Source organism: Hyposmocoma kahamanoa, unplaced genomic scaffold, assembly GCF_003589595.1.
Source record: "Hyposmocoma kahamanoa isolate Upper Pololo Valley unplaced genomic scaffold, ASM358959v1 93, whole genome shotgun sequence".
NCBI lineage: Eukaryota > Metazoa > Arthropoda > Insecta > Lepidoptera > Cosmopterigidae > Hyposmocoma > Hyposmocoma kahamanoa.
In genome coordinates, this window is record NW_020654810.1 from 2,302,623 (window position 1) to 2,320,340 (window position 17,718).

General features: G+C 35.8%; 1 protein-coding gene across 2 annotated transcripts in view; it reads left to right on the top strand.

Moving 5' to 3' along the window:
• The window catches only part of LOC113237454 (beta-1,3-glucosyltransferase), a 95,170-nt gene extending 77,720 nt beyond the window's left edge, over positions 1-17,450 (top strand). For both annotated transcript variants that reach the window (XM_026473937.1, XM_026473936.1), the window contains exons 5-11: positions 1,172-1,320; positions 3,348-3,540; positions 7,198-7,333; positions 8,905-9,058; positions 11,242-11,351; positions 14,706-14,884; positions 16,979-17,450. In XM_026473937.1, coding sequence (XP_026329722.1) covers positions 1,172-1,320; positions 3,348-3,540; positions 7,198-7,333; positions 8,905-9,058; positions 11,242-11,351; positions 14,706-14,884; positions 16,979-17,128 — 1,071 coding nt within the window. In that variant the 3' untranslated portion in view covers positions 17,129-17,450. The remainder of the gene's footprint in view (positions 1-1,171; positions 1,321-3,347; positions 3,541-7,197; positions 7,334-8,904; positions 9,059-11,241; positions 11,352-14,705; positions 14,885-16,978) is intronic.
• Positions 17,451-17,718: the final 268 nt, after the last annotated feature.

Below are 17,718 nucleotides of genomic sequence, written 5' to 3' on the forward strand. Positions count from 1 at the left end.
CTCTCAAACTCATTTTCATTTCATGTCCTATCCAACACTAATGCGTACGAGTTGTTTGTCCCGCCACTTCAATATAAAAAAAGAATAATGTCTTTATGGCAATACGCAAAATAATGTCGCGAAGTCGACAACGCAAAGCTTTAGAGTAGCTTTTGCCATGAACTCACATTTTAATTTCTAATCATATCCTTTCAGTTATTCTGAAAGCCTCTCGTTCAAGATTATCCATCTAAGATAGCTTTACCTTATGATGAATGGTGCTGAACATAAATATATAAAAAAAAAATTAGCCAACAGTTCAATCCCTGTGACAGCATGTACCTATGACTTAATTTGAGCTTCTTAGAGGAATCTCGTATAATGAGACACAAATATTTTTTATGACACCAATTGACGGGATGACTGAAGTGGTAAGTGGCACGCCTGTCCATGACAGTCCCAGTGCCACTCAGAGCTTTAAATCACAAAGATCTGAGGGCATTGCTATAGCGCCCGTCACCCTAAAACGTATTAAGAGGGAGGATGCCAAAAAAGTCTTGACGTTGGCTCCGCCCACATTTGTGAGACAAATATATGCCTGAAGTTTGCGTGACATGCGACAGGAGATGTTGAATTTTGCGCATTAAAAGTACGAAATTCGTTTTAGCGGAATAACTCTAAAACTAAAGCGATTAAAAGAAAATCCGTAGTGACAGTTCTCGATCATGCATAAATATAATTAATTATCTAATTTTTGTCCTAATAACCTGTAGCATTTCAAGGATGAATCGAAAAAATGTGAAAATTAGAGGTCATTTCGTGATTTTTATCTATCGAGGAAACTTTATTGTTTTATGTTTCGGATTAGTGTCTATGCTTGAATATATCGTGTACTTACTCATATAATATTTTATTTTGAACTTTAAAGTGGATATACCCCTCTAAAATCAAATCGAAGATTGGGAATTTTTCCTCCGCTCCCTCTTAAGTTAACATGTCCTGTGTGCCTTTAATTTCATCAACACCTTCAAAACCGGAACGCAGTAATGCTCACTTTACTGCTTGGCGGCAGAAATAGGGTAAGGTGGCAGTACTACCCTGGACGAACTCTTACACTAGGAGCTAGTGCTGCTAAATAAAATATGTACTTACTTCAAAGAGTTTTGTAAAAATGTGTCGCTTTATAACGCAGGATACAATGTGGATTGGTTATCCACTAACTGATGAGGAGCCAAGAGTAATTCATCACTTTCATTTCTACGAAAACTTGGAAGAGGATGGTGGCTTCGTATACCCCAATTTTGCCAGTGGTTTCGCTATGAGAATAGAACTTATGGACATGTATGTAAACGAGATAAATTAATTCTTCCCTTTGTTTGTTAATTTTCGTAACTATAGTCCATTTTTTTAGGATCTTAACTAAATGTAAACACTCTTGATACATCTTTTTATTGAAACATATGCTTTACAAATCAATAGGTACAAAAATAGGGTTGCAATTTCATATGAAGCTAAGTATTTGTATTTTGTATTTGAAGGTAAGTAAAAATAATTTTATAAACGTATATTTCATTAATTAGACATGTCAAGATTGTTTACATTTAGTTAAGTACCTAAACAAATGGATTATAGGTTTATTTATTAAACTGTACCTTTTTTCTTTTATAAAATGTAAGTGTGCATTTGACCTCCATCTCACCTGGTGTAAAGAGAGGATGAGGTCGACGATGCAGCATGCACACCTAAATAATGCCTATTCACTCTCGCCTTGAAAATACCCAAGTTATAACGTTCAAGGAACAAGTCTGCAGGCAGGGAATTCCACTCCATAGCCGTTCGCCAAATAAATGTGGAAGCGTAACGCTTCGTGCGAATCTTTGGAATATCCACAACATAGGGGTGGAACCCAAGCCTACGCCTAGTCCCTGGTGATGGAAAGGGGAAGGCGGAATTAAATCGTGTAATTCCATCGCACACTCTCCGTGATATATCCTGTAAAAAACCAGGCAATAAATAAGCAGGCAACTTTACGGCGGTGTTCAAGGCTCTGCAGCTTCGCCTCCACTAATACTCTTGGCATGGTTGTCAATTGAATCCAAAGCGGCCAGTTGATATGTAGCAGAGCCATCCCAGAGGTGGCAGCAGTACTCCATGCACGATGACTATTGCTGGAATTCCATCTGGCCCGCTAGCCTTATTCACGTCTAGATTTAGCAGAATTCTAAGTACCTCTTTTTGGCGAATACGAACTGGCACCATAGTGCAGCCAGCCTGAGGTAAAGTAGGTGGTAGGTTTCCTGCGGCATCCAGACGCGAACTCTCTGCAAAGAGTGAGGCAAAGAGATTAGCCTTCACTTCCGCCGGGCCGGCCAATTAAGGCAAGCCCCCTGGTCCCCGTCGGTCGGTTGACTCTGCCTGTCCCGACAGCCGTGACATCACAGCCGCCGGAACCCGCCGCGCACACGCTCTGATGAGCCCCTTTGCAGCGCCGCACTCTGACGGCGCACGTCCACATCCCAGTCTGCTCTGCTGATCAGAGTGGTACCAGGAGTGGACCCTCCGCAGTGTGCCGCTCTGGCCCATCCCCCATAAGCCTGTCCGGTGTGCGTAGCGCTATCCTAACCGGCCCCCTAACCCATATTCGTAATGACACTTTTATTCGGTGCTTTCGGTTTTAATTGTTAGTTTCAATTGTTTCTTAGAAAAACTAAGAAAAATTATTGCAATTAATTTAATTGCAATTAAAATCAATTCAATTGAAATCAATTGCAATTGATTTCAATTGAATTGATTTTTTAATCTGACCTGATCTGAATTTCTGAATGAAATTTAATTGATTAACGCCCAACACAAGTATACGGTATTAGCAGTGTTTTTGAGTAGAGATGGGAAAAACGGCTTTTTTTTAAAAAAGCGTGCATTTTTCAACGCTTTTCACTTAAACGCTTTTTAGTTTGAAGCTTACAAAATCTTTTAGAAAAACGTTTAACCGCATAGACTTTTATGTTAAAAAAGCTTACAACGATGTGTTGATAGCGAAAAGCAAGGGTAGACCACTAAAGGTTTTAACATAAGTAAGTTTATTTGTAATACACGAATTTTATTTTTATTTGTAAAATTATTATTCACATTGACGAATTAATTTGTTAACACTTACGCTTAAATTGAAAAGCGTGCTTATGTGCTTATTTTAAAAAGCAAACTTTTTAAAGTGCTTTTCGTTTAAAGCCCACCTCTCTTGCGTTATTGGCCCATGGTTTAAATTAATGTGTACTAATTAATATTATACCTTGTGAAGTGATTGTAAATGTTTGTTTCTGTTTGTATTTGTGCTGATTAAATGTTTAATCTATCTATCTAATTTTTAGGTTACTAAAACAAGTAGAAAGAGGAGAAAGGAAGCGGAATTCAGACGCTTTTTCAATAGACCCTTCTTACGAACTAGCGCAACTTATTTACGGGGATGGTGATCACCCTGGACCACTACTCTCCGCTGACTTGAGCTTCTGTATTGTATCTGGAGACCAATGTGCTACTTATCCTAGACAGTTTTATTCGTGCGTGAGTACTTCTATATATGCTTTTTTATTTTTCGCAAGGTACCTATTATCGATATCTCATATCCAAACACGACGCCAACTTCATTTTTTGGTCATTTTCTGTTATTTTTGTATTAAAGCCATATATATTTACTAATATTATGTTCCTCGAATTTTGTGAAAAAAGAAATTAAGAAACAAAAAACAATATTCGAAAAAAAAACAAAAAACTAATTTTGTGCAAAAAATAAAGAAACGAACAACAATGGCGAATCTGAGTTCTATTTACTGGCTACAACATTTTGAATTCCTCTGAATAATACAACCGCACGGTCGCCACGCCGAAGACCAAATTCAGGCCAGCCTCGCCCTCGTGCGCGTGTCTGAGACGTTCATTTAGTTAAAACGTAAATGCTAAAGAAATAGAGCGTATTTTGCCATGACAGTTAGACACGCGCGGTCGCTGCGACGGCAACGTGGACTCAGCACGACGCGCGGGTTAATAGGTAATAGCAACAAAGCAAATATTTAATAGTCAACACAATTAGAGTAAATGTCATGTGTGTGTAAAAGAATCCATTCAGTAAATGTCACCGCCGAGAAAAGGCTGTGACGCTGATTTTAATATTTCTGTAATGTAGTATGTAGTGTGTTCTCTTATATACTTAAATATATAATACTTAAATAATTAATTTGATACATACATTACAGTGGTAAGTATGTGTAATGTAATGTCAAACATTTACAACAAACAAAATAGAACTTAAATTTTTATTGAATTGTTGTTTAATTAATTTAATTATTAATACAAAGATCGAACACTCAGAAATAATTCCTTCGATCCGGCCGGATTCGAACCGACGTCTTCTAGCATACCGTGGCAGACGCTATACCAACTAAGCCACGGAACGAACCAGCGGACCTCACGAATTTCCGTATGTGCTTGCGTCGTATCTTTGTATTTGGTTTTTTAACGACTTTTTAGCCGTAGCGCTATCCCTGAGAAATCTATGATATTTCATCACCTAGTTAGATACCTTTACAGCTTAGTTGGTGTAGCGTCTGGCACGGTATGCTAGAAGACGTCAGTTCGAATCCGTTTTAGAAATTTTGTATTACAGTCTTTGAATGTTTATACCTTTTATATAAAATGCAACGGGGGGTTTAGTATACATTCCTCTTGCTGGTCTGATGCAGCGAGTGTATCTAAAGAATCTAAGTGAAAGACTTAATCAGCAATGCTGAGTCTTATCCTTTTTGTCTACATTACTGTTTTTTTGTTTTAAGTGTCGATACAACCTCAAATGGCTTTTGTTGATTCCGCACATTTAAAGTGCTTGAATAAATAACTTTGGAAAAATGTACAATAAAATGGAGAATATACGCAGATTATTTATACGGTGTGAAATCACGATTTCTAAAAATTTTCACAAAAAAAAAACACAAACTTACCTCGAAATTTTACAAGAAAACGGCTCTTTTGAATAGGTACTTTACGTATACCAATTTTATTTTAATACCAACCGAAGTAAATAGAAGACGTATGTTATACGAAATGCATTTTTCAAAAGGCTTCATTTTCGTTTGTAAAAAAATAAATCCAGAAATAAAGCCAGTGTCCAGTGTCAATAAAGAAGTAAAGTCCCTACCGCTCGACTCAAGCAAATTGAACCGTATTAATACGGGAAAAAATAATTAAAAAAAAGGTGTTTTTTATAGCAAATTTACATCTACATCTATTTGTTTATTTTTATAAGACATCGAACAGCATACATTGTAGAACTTAACTAATTTACATGACCAATAATTGTTACCAATTATAGGATATCACAGAAAAAATGGCATAACGTGACATAGTTAGTTTAGACTTCATTAAATGCTAATGTAATTTCAAAAAGTAATAATAAAAATTAAAAATTTTAAAAGGAAAAGAAAAAGCCAATTCCTAATAATAATATTTGTAAAATTGCAGCAAAATACATTCCAAATTGAAAATTTGACCTCAAAAGTACGTGGAATTACGTCTATTTGCTAAGTTTTATTGAAATATCCCCTAGTTCGCCACTATACAGGACTTGACACTGGAGATAATAAGAAATCGGTTCTCACTACTCAAAAACGCCTTGAATTGGAGAAATAGCAAAATCAACCATTAAAGTAATTGCTCCTAAATTAATGTTAGGCGGTATTTATGAAAATGAATCTTCATGCGTGAACAGCCACCCTTCGAGGTGGATGATTTTCTTCAAAATGAAATGGGACCACTATGGAAGTACCCCCTTTCCAACAAAAAAAGAATCATGAAAATCGGTTCACAAATACCGGAGTTATCGCGTAACATACATACAAAAAAAAAAGAACATACAGTCGAATTGAGAACCTCCTCATTTTTTGAAGTCGGTTAAAAATGATGATAAATAACAAATACTACAAAGTTACATAAATTTTTGTTAATATACAGTATAACAATTATTACAAAAAATGAGATACAGCTAAAAATCACTCTTTTAATATGGCGCTTAAACGATTACTTAATATTCGCTAAAATGTCAATTGTAATTGTACGTTGCTGTAAGACGTGAGACGATCTCGTTCTGGCCATAGTTCGTACGACTTGGTGGAACCAAACCCCGGACACTCCATACAACGGCAGAAGATGATTTGCTTACTACTACTACATACAGCAAGGCGCCATCTGCACACGCGCAAATGTGTGCGTGAAGTGTCAGGGTTACCCATCACTTGCTTGTACTATTAACATAACGAAAATTCTAACACGAATCTGTTATATATTATTTATATCGATATAATATTTTTCATTAATTCACTAACTGGAATAATATTGAAGATTTGTTTAAAAAATATATTAAAAGCACTTAAAATGTTATATTTTGGACAGGTACCTTTAAATAAGGTAACCAAGGTCTTTGAAATTGCGTGTCCAAGTTTAAAACAAAGCTCACAAAGTTATGGCGTCTTATTATAATGATATAATAAATCTGTATTATATATTACTTTGCACTAAAGAAAACAAAATTGAATGAGTCTCAGTCATAGGTAAGTTTTTTTACTTACTTCGTTTCATCTTTCAGAAAACGATAGACACTCACTTTATCCCGTTTAGATGATTATAAACAGCCGCACACAGAACAATTTACGACAATTGTAAATAGTAACGTAAAATGATGATATAAATTGACGTACAAATTTCGTAATGAATAAATGAAACTATATTCAAATATGAAAGGCGTCTTAAAGTGAAAACGCCTCGTCGACAACCTTGTTCTCGTTCAGTCAATGTGCCCATCAATGTGCGGGACGTGGTACGATAATCTATAAAGCTAGGGAGGGGCGAAGAGTGTCAGTTATCGTTACTTATTTGTTCTCTGGTGGAACGTAAAAAACTTTATGAAGTTGGTAACGAGGTTGAATATGGGACACAACAAGACGAAACAATGATACAAGGGCTGTCAAGGCGAGCGTTAACAATGTCGTGGAGAAAGGCCATGTGAAGAAGCTGTCTTCTATCAGAAAGGCTATATATACTAAAGTATTTGCAGGCTTCCTCGTATGTGGTGCAATTATATTTCTTTTTTTTCTAAGATATCAATGGGAACCAAACTTCATACCTGCCTTCTTTTAATCGTCTTGATAATTATAAAGCAGTCATTTTCGGCAGGGCAGTGCAATACCTGAAGAGTCGATTTTCTTCGCGGTGAAAACCTGGACCGGCTTCCACGCATCTAGGACTGCAGTGGTCAAGAAGACGTGGGGAAAACGTGTTTCACATTTGCTGTTCTACAGCGACAAAGCTGGTAAGAGTTTGTAACGGTTATATACTTCAAAAGTGTCTAGGGATCAAGCACGTTTTTGTCAATAACTGAAATCAGGTTTTTGTTTTTTTTAACACCATTGATATTATAAATTATTAACAAAAACGTGCTTGTTGTCGGAGCCGTAGTGTTATCTATGAAAAATCTATGAAAGTATTTCGTCACCCAGTTAGGTAACTTTATAACTGCCAGCCCTGGCTAGAGATCTCGCTATTAACTGTAATTAAGTTTGTTACATTTATGCTTTCAACTAGTGGAGTAATTACACAAAAAATAATTGAATATCAATTCAATGGTTACCTATCAATAGTCCGAAAGGACATTTTCCAGAAATAACGTTTGGTCGAAATTTCATAACCTCGAAAGTAATTTTAAGAGGAATTTATTTTTAAGCCTAACTTAACCTAATCGTGTCTTTGCGATAAACATCAACATATCCTGAAAGAACAACTGTTTCGTTATAATTCGGTTTTCGGTGTAATGAAAATTCGAACAAACGTTATTTCGGACAAAAAATTTTCGACTTTGTGATAGGTTACCCAATTCAATACAAATTTAATTTTAAAAACTAAATTTTATAATTTAAAATTAAAAATTAAATTGACGAAGAAATCCATTGCTGTTAAAGAAAAATCGTTAAAAACCTGATTTTCAGTAATTAGCAAAAACGTGTTTGATCCCTAGACACTTGATGAGTGTATTTTGCACGAATAACTTTATGATCACTTCCATTCCATTCGCACTTGTAAGGCGCTAAAATCGTATACAGAGCGCGACACTCCGCTTTAGTCTTCATTTGTTCTACTGACAGCGCGATACTGCGATGACATAACAATTTAAATTTCGAATAGGTTGACTTGGGACATTTTTTTCGTGGTTTTTGTATTAGACCCGTCGTCCATTTATTTGTAAGTCAATGATTAGAATAGTAATTTTTATTTTGTTTTTTTTTTTTTAAATTTATTGACTGCGTTCTTTGTATTCTCCTGTAATCTCTTTTTGGCTTGCTAAGCACTGTATATTGTTTCATGTAGGTGGAAATTCGTAAATGGCATTGGATTACTCATATTTAAGTTTACTATAATTGTATTTTTTGTCCGTGAATTTTCCTAAAATGTATAAATAAATAAATAAATAAATAAATTTTTATCAACGGAATGGCTTAACGGAAATTGGAATAAGCATAAAAAATTTATGCGTTTCTGCATTGACTTACAATTATTATGGACGTCGGGTCCGCGCTAAAAAGTGTCCGAGCTTATAGGGCGTTAAAGTCGTATACAGAGCGTCATTCACGCTTTAGTCTTCGTTTGTTCGACTGACAGCGAAGCAAGCAAAATTAGACAGTACTACGATGATATTACAATATAAATTCAACGTTTTAGCTTTTTCATATTCCTTTACATGTCACTACGTTTAAATAGGTTGACTTGGGACATTTTTTCGTGGTTTTTGTATTAGACCCGTCGTCCATTTATTTGTAAGTCAATGCGTTTCTGTTATGATATTGTCAGTCTTTGACAAAATTGGCGCAATATTATATTCTCTTTCAGATCCATTACTACCTTCTATAAACGTCGGTGTGCCAAATACAAAATCGGGTCATTGTGCCAAAACCATGGCCATTTTGAAAGATGCTGTTAGAAGAGCACGAAACTTGCCTGGTGTTAACTGGATATTCTTGGCTGATGACGATACTACACTGGGGTAAGTTGATATCATCTTCTTCATTTTGATCTTCATTTATTTTAGGATTAGGTATATTGTCCACCTTACTTATTACTGCCGCCAAGCAATAATGTGAGGCATTCCTGCGTTCCAGTTTTGAAGGGTGCTGGTGAAATTACTGGCACATGGGACTTGTCAACTTATGTCTCTGGGTGACGGGCGCAGTGGCAGTGCAGCAGCTATGGCAGACACTATGGCAGATCAGTCCGTCTGCACGGGCTTTATTGAGTTCTCTGTAAGGCTAGTGCCTTAGGAGCCGCCCCAGGTGTACGTACAGATAGGTAGCAAGAGCTGTAGGCACGGTCGCTTCCCGTCGCGCTCTGCAGACTAACGCTGAGCCGTCGACTCTAAGCCGACTACCAAATCTCCTCTTTAGTGGCGGAGCTGTAAGGCACGCTCACTTCCCGACGCCGAATGAACGGCGTCTCTCCAGTTCCCAAACTCCGAACCGAACTGGAGGAATCGGAGTATCTCTAGCTCATTATCTACTAACTCATCTAACTGTTATGGACAGGCGTGTCGCTTACCATCAGGCCCACGACTTGTTTGTCCCGTCACTTGGTAGGTATCATAAAAAAAGAGACTTTAAATAGTATGATGCCAACTTGACTAGCCGTGGCCACGCAGAAATCTTCCCTTGTAGTGTATTTAGGCATGCGAGCAAATGCTGCATGGCATAGTATAAGTATTCTAAATCTCCCTGTTTCAATGTGTTTATGCCTACCTACACGTACCTCGGAGAGTAGGGTTGTAACACTCTTCACTCAGCAAAGGGGGCCGCCGTGTATTAGTCAAAATTAAAAAAAAAAACGCGCGCAAAAGCGTTTTTTCCACACTAGCGTGGAAAAGATTTTTGAAATACGACCTTAACGATGGACTATGGTGCACCCATAGATTTAGTATAAATCTATGGGTGCACCTAACTTTTTCTTTCGAAGGAAAAAAAAACATAATGACAAGTTCAGCTACGCGATTTGTCGTTTATTATTTAAGTAATATAAATCCGTTGGTATATTATATTCTTATTATTATACATTAAATTGACAACGATAACTAATTTTGCAATTATTCGTTGATGTGACGTATAGAGAATTACAATTTCCATGCGTCACAAAGTCCTGTTTAAATAAATTGTTAGAGATTTTTTAAAGACTTCAATGTTATCAACATTAGTAAGCCCCTTTTTAATATGCAGCTCCTAAGCCCGGTATTAAATGCGTATCGGCCGAGGTGCCACTTCGATCTCGAGATCGAGAGAGATGCTTCTCATCTCGAAAGCTCATAATGTAAGCGATGTTACCGCAACCGACATAGTATATCACAATTTCGTCGTTTGCCATAAACGAAGTGGCAAAAAACGTGTTGCACATTTTAAGGGATAATATTATTGGATCCTCAAATAAATAATTGATCTATTGTACATGTGCACTTTTTTAAATAAACGATATTTTTTTTATGTTTGATATAGGTATATATTAATTGTTCCATCTATATTAGTTGATAAATTATAAATGAACTGCATTCAAGGTAACGCTGTTGTCATGTTTAAGCATACTAAAGTATAGTCCATTTTGTTTAGGTACTCAACTAAATGTAAACAACCTTATTGAGATGTCTGTTTAATGAAGTATACATTTATAAAATGATTTTTATTTACCTTCAAATACAAAATATAAATACTTAGCTTCATAAGAAAGTGCATGCCTATCTTTATACCTTTTGATTTGTAAAGTACATGTTTCAATAAAAAGATGTATCAAGATTGTTTACATTTGGACTAAACAAATGGACTATAATATCGATACCTGTAGTATCATTTAATGTAAAGGACAAATCACGGTTTTTCATGAGAACCAAAAAACGATTTTATTTTTTTTAATCTGTCTATAATTTTTTACTGTCTGCTCCAATTTTGATTGTTTCTAGAGCAAAGTTTCTTAGAGTTTCCTCTTCTTTCATATTGTAAAGTAAGATTTAGGAATGACCAGTGGTTTAAAATATAGCAAGTGCTACATACATAGTTAAAAATTCGCGTATAAATTAAAATCACATTTATATGTAGTAATATTAAAAGAAAAATTTGTTTTTCGTCGCTTACATTAAGTCGGCGGTACCTAATAGCTCGAATATTTTCATAAGACCAATCCATATACTCCACACAGGGTACAAAGACTTTGTGAAGTCTTGAGTTGCTTCAGAGGTGGGAGTGACGTCACAGTCGTCGGGGAGAGATATGGGTACGGCGTTTGGAACAAAGAAACTGGCCTTAGAGGTAAGGCTTTTAGAGCTAAATTTGAATACGACAAGCAGTGTTTTTGTTCGTGGACTGGTTTTAACAAATCGATACCTCCAAAGAACACTTCGTCAACTTTATTAACCGACTTCAAAAAAGGAGGAGGTTCTCAATTCGACTGTATGGTTTTTTGTATGTATGTTACGTGATAACTCCGGTATTTGTGAACCGATTTTCATGATTTTTTTTTTGTTCGACAGGGGGTACTTCCATAGTGGTCCCATTTCATTTTGAAGAAAATCATCCACCTCTAAGGGTGGCTGTTCACGCATGAAGATTCATTTCTGTAAATAGCGCCTAACTTTAATTTAGAAGCAATTATTTTAATGGTTAATTTTGCTATTTCTCCAATTCAAGGCGTTTTTCTCTCAATATACTTTGAGGAGTGAGAACCGATTTGTATTATCTCCAGTGTCAAGTCCTATATAGTGGCGAACTAGGGGATATTTCAACAAAACTTAGCAAATAGACGGAATTCCACGTACTTTTGAGGTCGGTTTTTTTAGTACTCTGTACTGAGATTATTTTTTTGTCGTTTTCTGTTATTTTTGTTAACAGCTTTAACTATTTATTTACTAATATTATGGGTCCCAAATTTAGTGAAAAAAAAGAAACAGAAAACAATATAAAAACAGAACAGGCCCAAAAATCAAATTGGCGTTTGTTCATTGAAGGTATCGAAATTGTATTTCTGTATTGTCTTTATTTCATACTGATAACTATAGGTACTAACTATGTATACATATTATAAGGCGATAACTAATGGAAACACAAAACACACAAAATATCTTCCGATACATCATCGTCATCATCATGGTCATCCAACATCAACCCACTGCTGGATTTAGGCCACTTGTTGCGTCAACTTTTACTGTCTTGGGCCGTCCGCATTCAGCGCGATCCCGTTAATCCCGTAAATTAATAATTAACACCTACAGCTAAGAACTATAATAATGTAATCAGAATTAAAAAGACAATAAAAGGGTATAAAAAGTAAATAAAATAAAATTGAATAAAAGCCAAAATTCTAATTAAAATTACACGTACTACATAGTTTAGTCTAAAACGATTGCCTCCATAGCCGGGACCATAGCGGGCATGCTCTTATCACACCAATGCCGAATGTAGGGGCAGTCTAACCTGCCAGCTATCATAGCCAGGACGATATTGCGGCTGGCCCGCACTGCGAACCAGTGACGCACACCTTTTGCGCATCGTTGTGTAGAAGCAATCAGTGCATGCCGCCGCGAACATATCCCAGGCGCTGCAGGAGCGCCCTAAACGCATTATTGAATTGCACACTAAAGATTATCATGGTTTCATCAAATTGATGCAGTTTCAAATAGAATCAGAAAACTCGCGTGGATTTTCAAAACTTTAAGATATGTACTTTCATCGGATCTTGTTCAAAAAGTCTACATTGTATTGGCTCAGTCTGTAATAACGTATTGCATCCCCATATGGGGTGGCGCCGTAAAGACCCATTTTATTGAGGTGGAAAGAGCTCAACGTTCTCTGCTGAAGGTAATGCTTTTTAAAAAGTATAGTTTCCCTACTGTCCGTTTGTACGTTATTAGTGATGTACTCTCCGTAAGAAAATATTACATTCTTCACGCAGTTTTAAGGTTCCACAAACAGTTACCATTCATTGCAAATTCCCGAAACAATCGCAGAAATTTTACAGCGTCTCTCCGCACAAATAGTACCTTCGCTAGCAGGCAGTTCGAAAAACAGGCTACCCATGTATTTAATCGTCTCAACAAAAAAATAAATATATATGTATATGCCATAATACTCTTTAGCTTGAAACAGATGACAATCGGGCACAATATTGAAAGGAAATAGATTTAGTTAAATATCCTATTTACAAATAAAAATGAACGCTTATAAAATAACGAAAAAAATAAAAGTTTGAAGAGGTTTACCATAAATTAAAAGTCTAGAAAAAGATAAGCAAAATGTTTTGAACTTAGTTTTAAATTATTAATTCATTAATATACGCTATAAAGAATTTTTTTTTAAATAGTGGAATTTATCTTTGTATCAATAATTATACTTTTAACTGACTTCAAAGAAGGGGGAGGTTCTCAGTTCGACCTTTTTTATGCATGCTACGCATTTGTGAATTGATTTCGATCATTGACTTACAATTATATGGACGTCGGGTCCGCGCTAAAAAGTGTCCGAACTTATAGGACGTTAAAATCGTATACAGAGCGTCATTCACGCTTTAGTCTTCGTTTGTTCGACTGACAGCGAAGCAAACAAAATTAGACAGTACTGCGATGACATTACAATTTAAATTCAACGTTTTAGCTTTTTCATATTCCTTTACATGTCACTACGTTTAAATAGGTTGACTTGGGACATTTTTTTCGTGGTTTTTGTATTAGACCCGTCGTCCATTTATTTGTAAGTCAATGATTTCGATGATTCTTTTTTTTTGTTGGAAAAAGGGTACCTCAGTATAGGTTTCAGTGTGACAGGGTTAATATGAACTCGTACATTTCAAAAATTCCCGCTCTCGGAACGTTTCCGCGGCCGCCTCTGCGTGGCCAGAGCTTTATATAGGGTGGCCAACTAGGTGATAAATCTGATGATGATGATGAATAACTGATTTCAATAAACCTTGGCAAATAGATGTCAAATCAAAATCAAAATAATCTTTATGTCATAGGTCAGCATTATTACACTTGAAATCGTCACAATGGTTAAACTCTACCGCTCATTCGTAAGGCAGATTCCACTGAGAAGAATGAGCAAGAAACTAGGGGTTGCTCTTCGTAAATATCATTTGTACACATTCAACATTTACAATATTTCTTTTTTAAAACATCAGAGATCCAGACTACCTCCATGAGCTAAACGGGTTACTACCACGGATTTTTGTCATCCAAGTACGCAGAAGTTGTATAATAACCTTTAGTATAAAGTTTTTGTTTCACTATAGTTTTAAGCCTCGTGAAAGTCAAATTTTGTTTATCAACCGGAATCTTGTTATAGAAGAGTAAGCATTGCCCCTTAAATGAATTGTCACTTTGTGAAGACGACTATCACGAACAGCTAGTTTATTTTTATTCCTCGCATTAATGTTATGTCTGTCACTAGTTTTCATAAAGAAATTACTGTTCCTGTTAACATAAATTACATTTTCATAAATGTACTGTGACCTGGTGTAAGAATGTTAATCTCTCAATGTAACCGCGAACTGTTGAGGTCGGTTTTTGTAGTACTCTACTGAGATTATATCTAGGTAATGCTCTGGCGATTACCGAGATCGCTATGCGAAACCACCTGGGCGAATTCTCGAGATTGATAGAGTTTATCCATCAGGTTATGATCACGGCTACGACTACATAACCGGCGGAGGCGGTACAGCCTTCAGCGTGGCTGCAGCGGATGCGCTGTCAAAATGCCGCTGTACTAAGTCAAATGACCCTGATGACATGACCATCGGTGCTTGCGCGTTACATCGAAATATTACCTTGACGCATTCCTCGCTGTTTCACCAGGTAAGAACACACCGTAGTAACTTTTTCCTTTGTGGTCTTTCTTTGGCCCCTAACATTTTTAAGTTTAAACACAAATTAAATTTTGAATTTGTATTGAATTGATATTCAATTATTTTTATATGAAAGTACTCCATCGGTTCGTTATAATTATTAATATAAAAATCGAACATTCAGAAAAAATTCCTTCGATTCGGACGGATTCGATTACAATTTCTTTTCTCTCCGAAACTATCAACTTTTCAAGAAATTACACAAGAATAAAAGTTGTTAGGAATGTTATTATCTATCACGCAAAAAAAATTAGCTCGATACTCCACAAGTTATTCCTATGTCCAAGAATTATCAATTTGGGCCCACTGTGCGACGTCTTCTAGTGCCAGACGCTATACCAACTAAGCAACGGAACGAACCAGTGGACCTCACGAATTTTTCTATACACTTGTTGTCGTGTCTTTGTATGTGGTTTTTTCAACGACTTTTTAACCGTAGCGCCATCTATGAGAAATCGTAAGTCGTTATTCATTGTATTTAAATTTTTATTGGATATTCAATTATTTTTATGTGAAATTACTCCACACATAATACAAAGATTAAAGAAGTAAGCTTAGTTGGTATAGCGTCTGGCACGGTATTCTAGAAGACGTCGTATCGAAGGATTTTTCTGAGTGTTCGGATCTTTGTATTAATAATTATAACAAATAAATTTTTTATTGTTCTGTTTCATTAGCATTATTGATTTTGTTTGGCAATAAAATTTCGTCCCCCATCCAAAACCGACAGTTTTCTACGAAAATTAACAGTTTAAAATTATTTAATAAAAAATCTGCAAGATATTGGTGGTTTATTCGTATTCAAAATTATAATTAATTGTTGTCTTCTGAGAATGCCAAATCAAAACCGAAAACTCCTTTGAGTCCTTTCCTCCTCCTAACAAAGAAATTAAAATGTTAAAGATGTACAATTTTTTTTCGATAATGTGCTTATGAGTAATTTTATTTTGGGTATTTAGTTTAGACTCTCGCTTTTACCATGGCCTAGAAAGAAAGGCGGTAATCCTGGACAATGATATAGTTGGGTTGGATTAGGGACTCAAGTTCAAAAACATTCGAACGTTACGTACCGTATCAAGCCGGAAACGACAATCTATAGAAATACAACTTCCTCAAATTATTGAAACTTACTGGATTAATCCGTTTAGGGACAATCATTATTAATGAAATTAATTGCTGTTACTTCACAAAAATTGTCTCTTACAAGTCGATACAACTTATTCCGTATAACACTGAGTGTTGAATCAATCACTCTGGAGAAAAATACATAGTAAAATTGAAGCCATACATTAATTAGTGTACGGCGTGAATACAAAATTCCTAAAAATTTTCATGATTGAAAAAAAAAAACACGACATACCACGAAATTTTACAAGAAAACCGCTGTAATCAATAAATACTTTATCTATACCAATGCTTAGAATAATAACGCATAGAAACCTAGCCCGCACACGCTAAGTGAGGCAAATTGAAGCGCTCCGAATGGGCCTACACGAGCGGGCGGGCCGTCAGTGCTCAAGGTCAACTTGCACCGCGAACAGCTCAAGAATTTTAGCTAAAAATGACGAAATGTGCGGTAAATGAGTGTGAAAGTACGTCAGACAAACATAAAATAGATACTAACATCACATTCCACAAGGAAGTAACGCGTTTCAACTTGTATTTTTATATAAATATTCACTAAAATCGAAAATTAACCTACTACTACAACTAGCCTACATGAATTTGATTTTTGCCTAATTTTTGACAGTTCATTTGATATGAAACTATCATTCTATGCGTTATTATTCTAAGTACCAATGATTTTTTTTAATATCAACTGAACTAAATAGAGTACGTAGTGTAGTACAATATACTTTTTTCAAATGGCTTTAATTTATATTAGAAAAATAAATACTGTAATAAAACTAGTATCCCTGTCGCTCCCGAGAACCCATTCAGTACGGGATAAATTTTAATTCCAGCTGAGGTGGTTAGTACTTTTAACCATATAAAAAGTTTGAAATTATCAATTTTGCTTCTTAGCTGAAACATGTTGTTCCAGGCTCGACCCCAAGACTACCCTCGCGAAGCACTGGTAGATCGCCCAGTGTCTTTCCACCGTCATTCCTCGCCGGACCCCTTTAGGGTGTACACCACGTGGTTCTACCATGACGATCTTGCACTCAAGAGGAGAAAAAGAGAAGAACTATAACTATACTGATGTAATTAACTGACTTCTGTATTGAAATAGATATCGAACCACAAACCAACAACTAGCGACCACGGGCTCTTTTAAAAAGATGCTGTATAAGATAACTCAGAATTACTTAAAATGTCTATATGACTGCTGCGCCTTGGATCGAAACTTGAGAGAACACTTTCATTATAACACGCCACAATGAAAATGTTATCTTCAAGCTATCGCTTATATTGAAGTATGAACATAATTTTTTTAACATTTAATGATCTGACAAACACGCGCGTGTTCACAATTTGCGCGTGATTAATGCTGCACAATTTGCGCGTGATTAATGCGTCACAATTTGCGCATGTTGAATGAAAATATTTGCGCGTAATTCTAGTCGCATGATTTGTATCATGTGATTTAAAATTTGTCGGTAGTTTCATGTATATTATATTGATTTTCTCTATTGACCACAACTTCAACGTTTATTATTTTTTATTTCTACAATTAATGTCTGTAGTAGCCGACAGCACGTTCTACTTTAAACTAATTAACTTAAATCATTTATAATAAGAACGGTGTGAAGCGTAAAAAGCTTAAACCTGACTGTGTGCAAT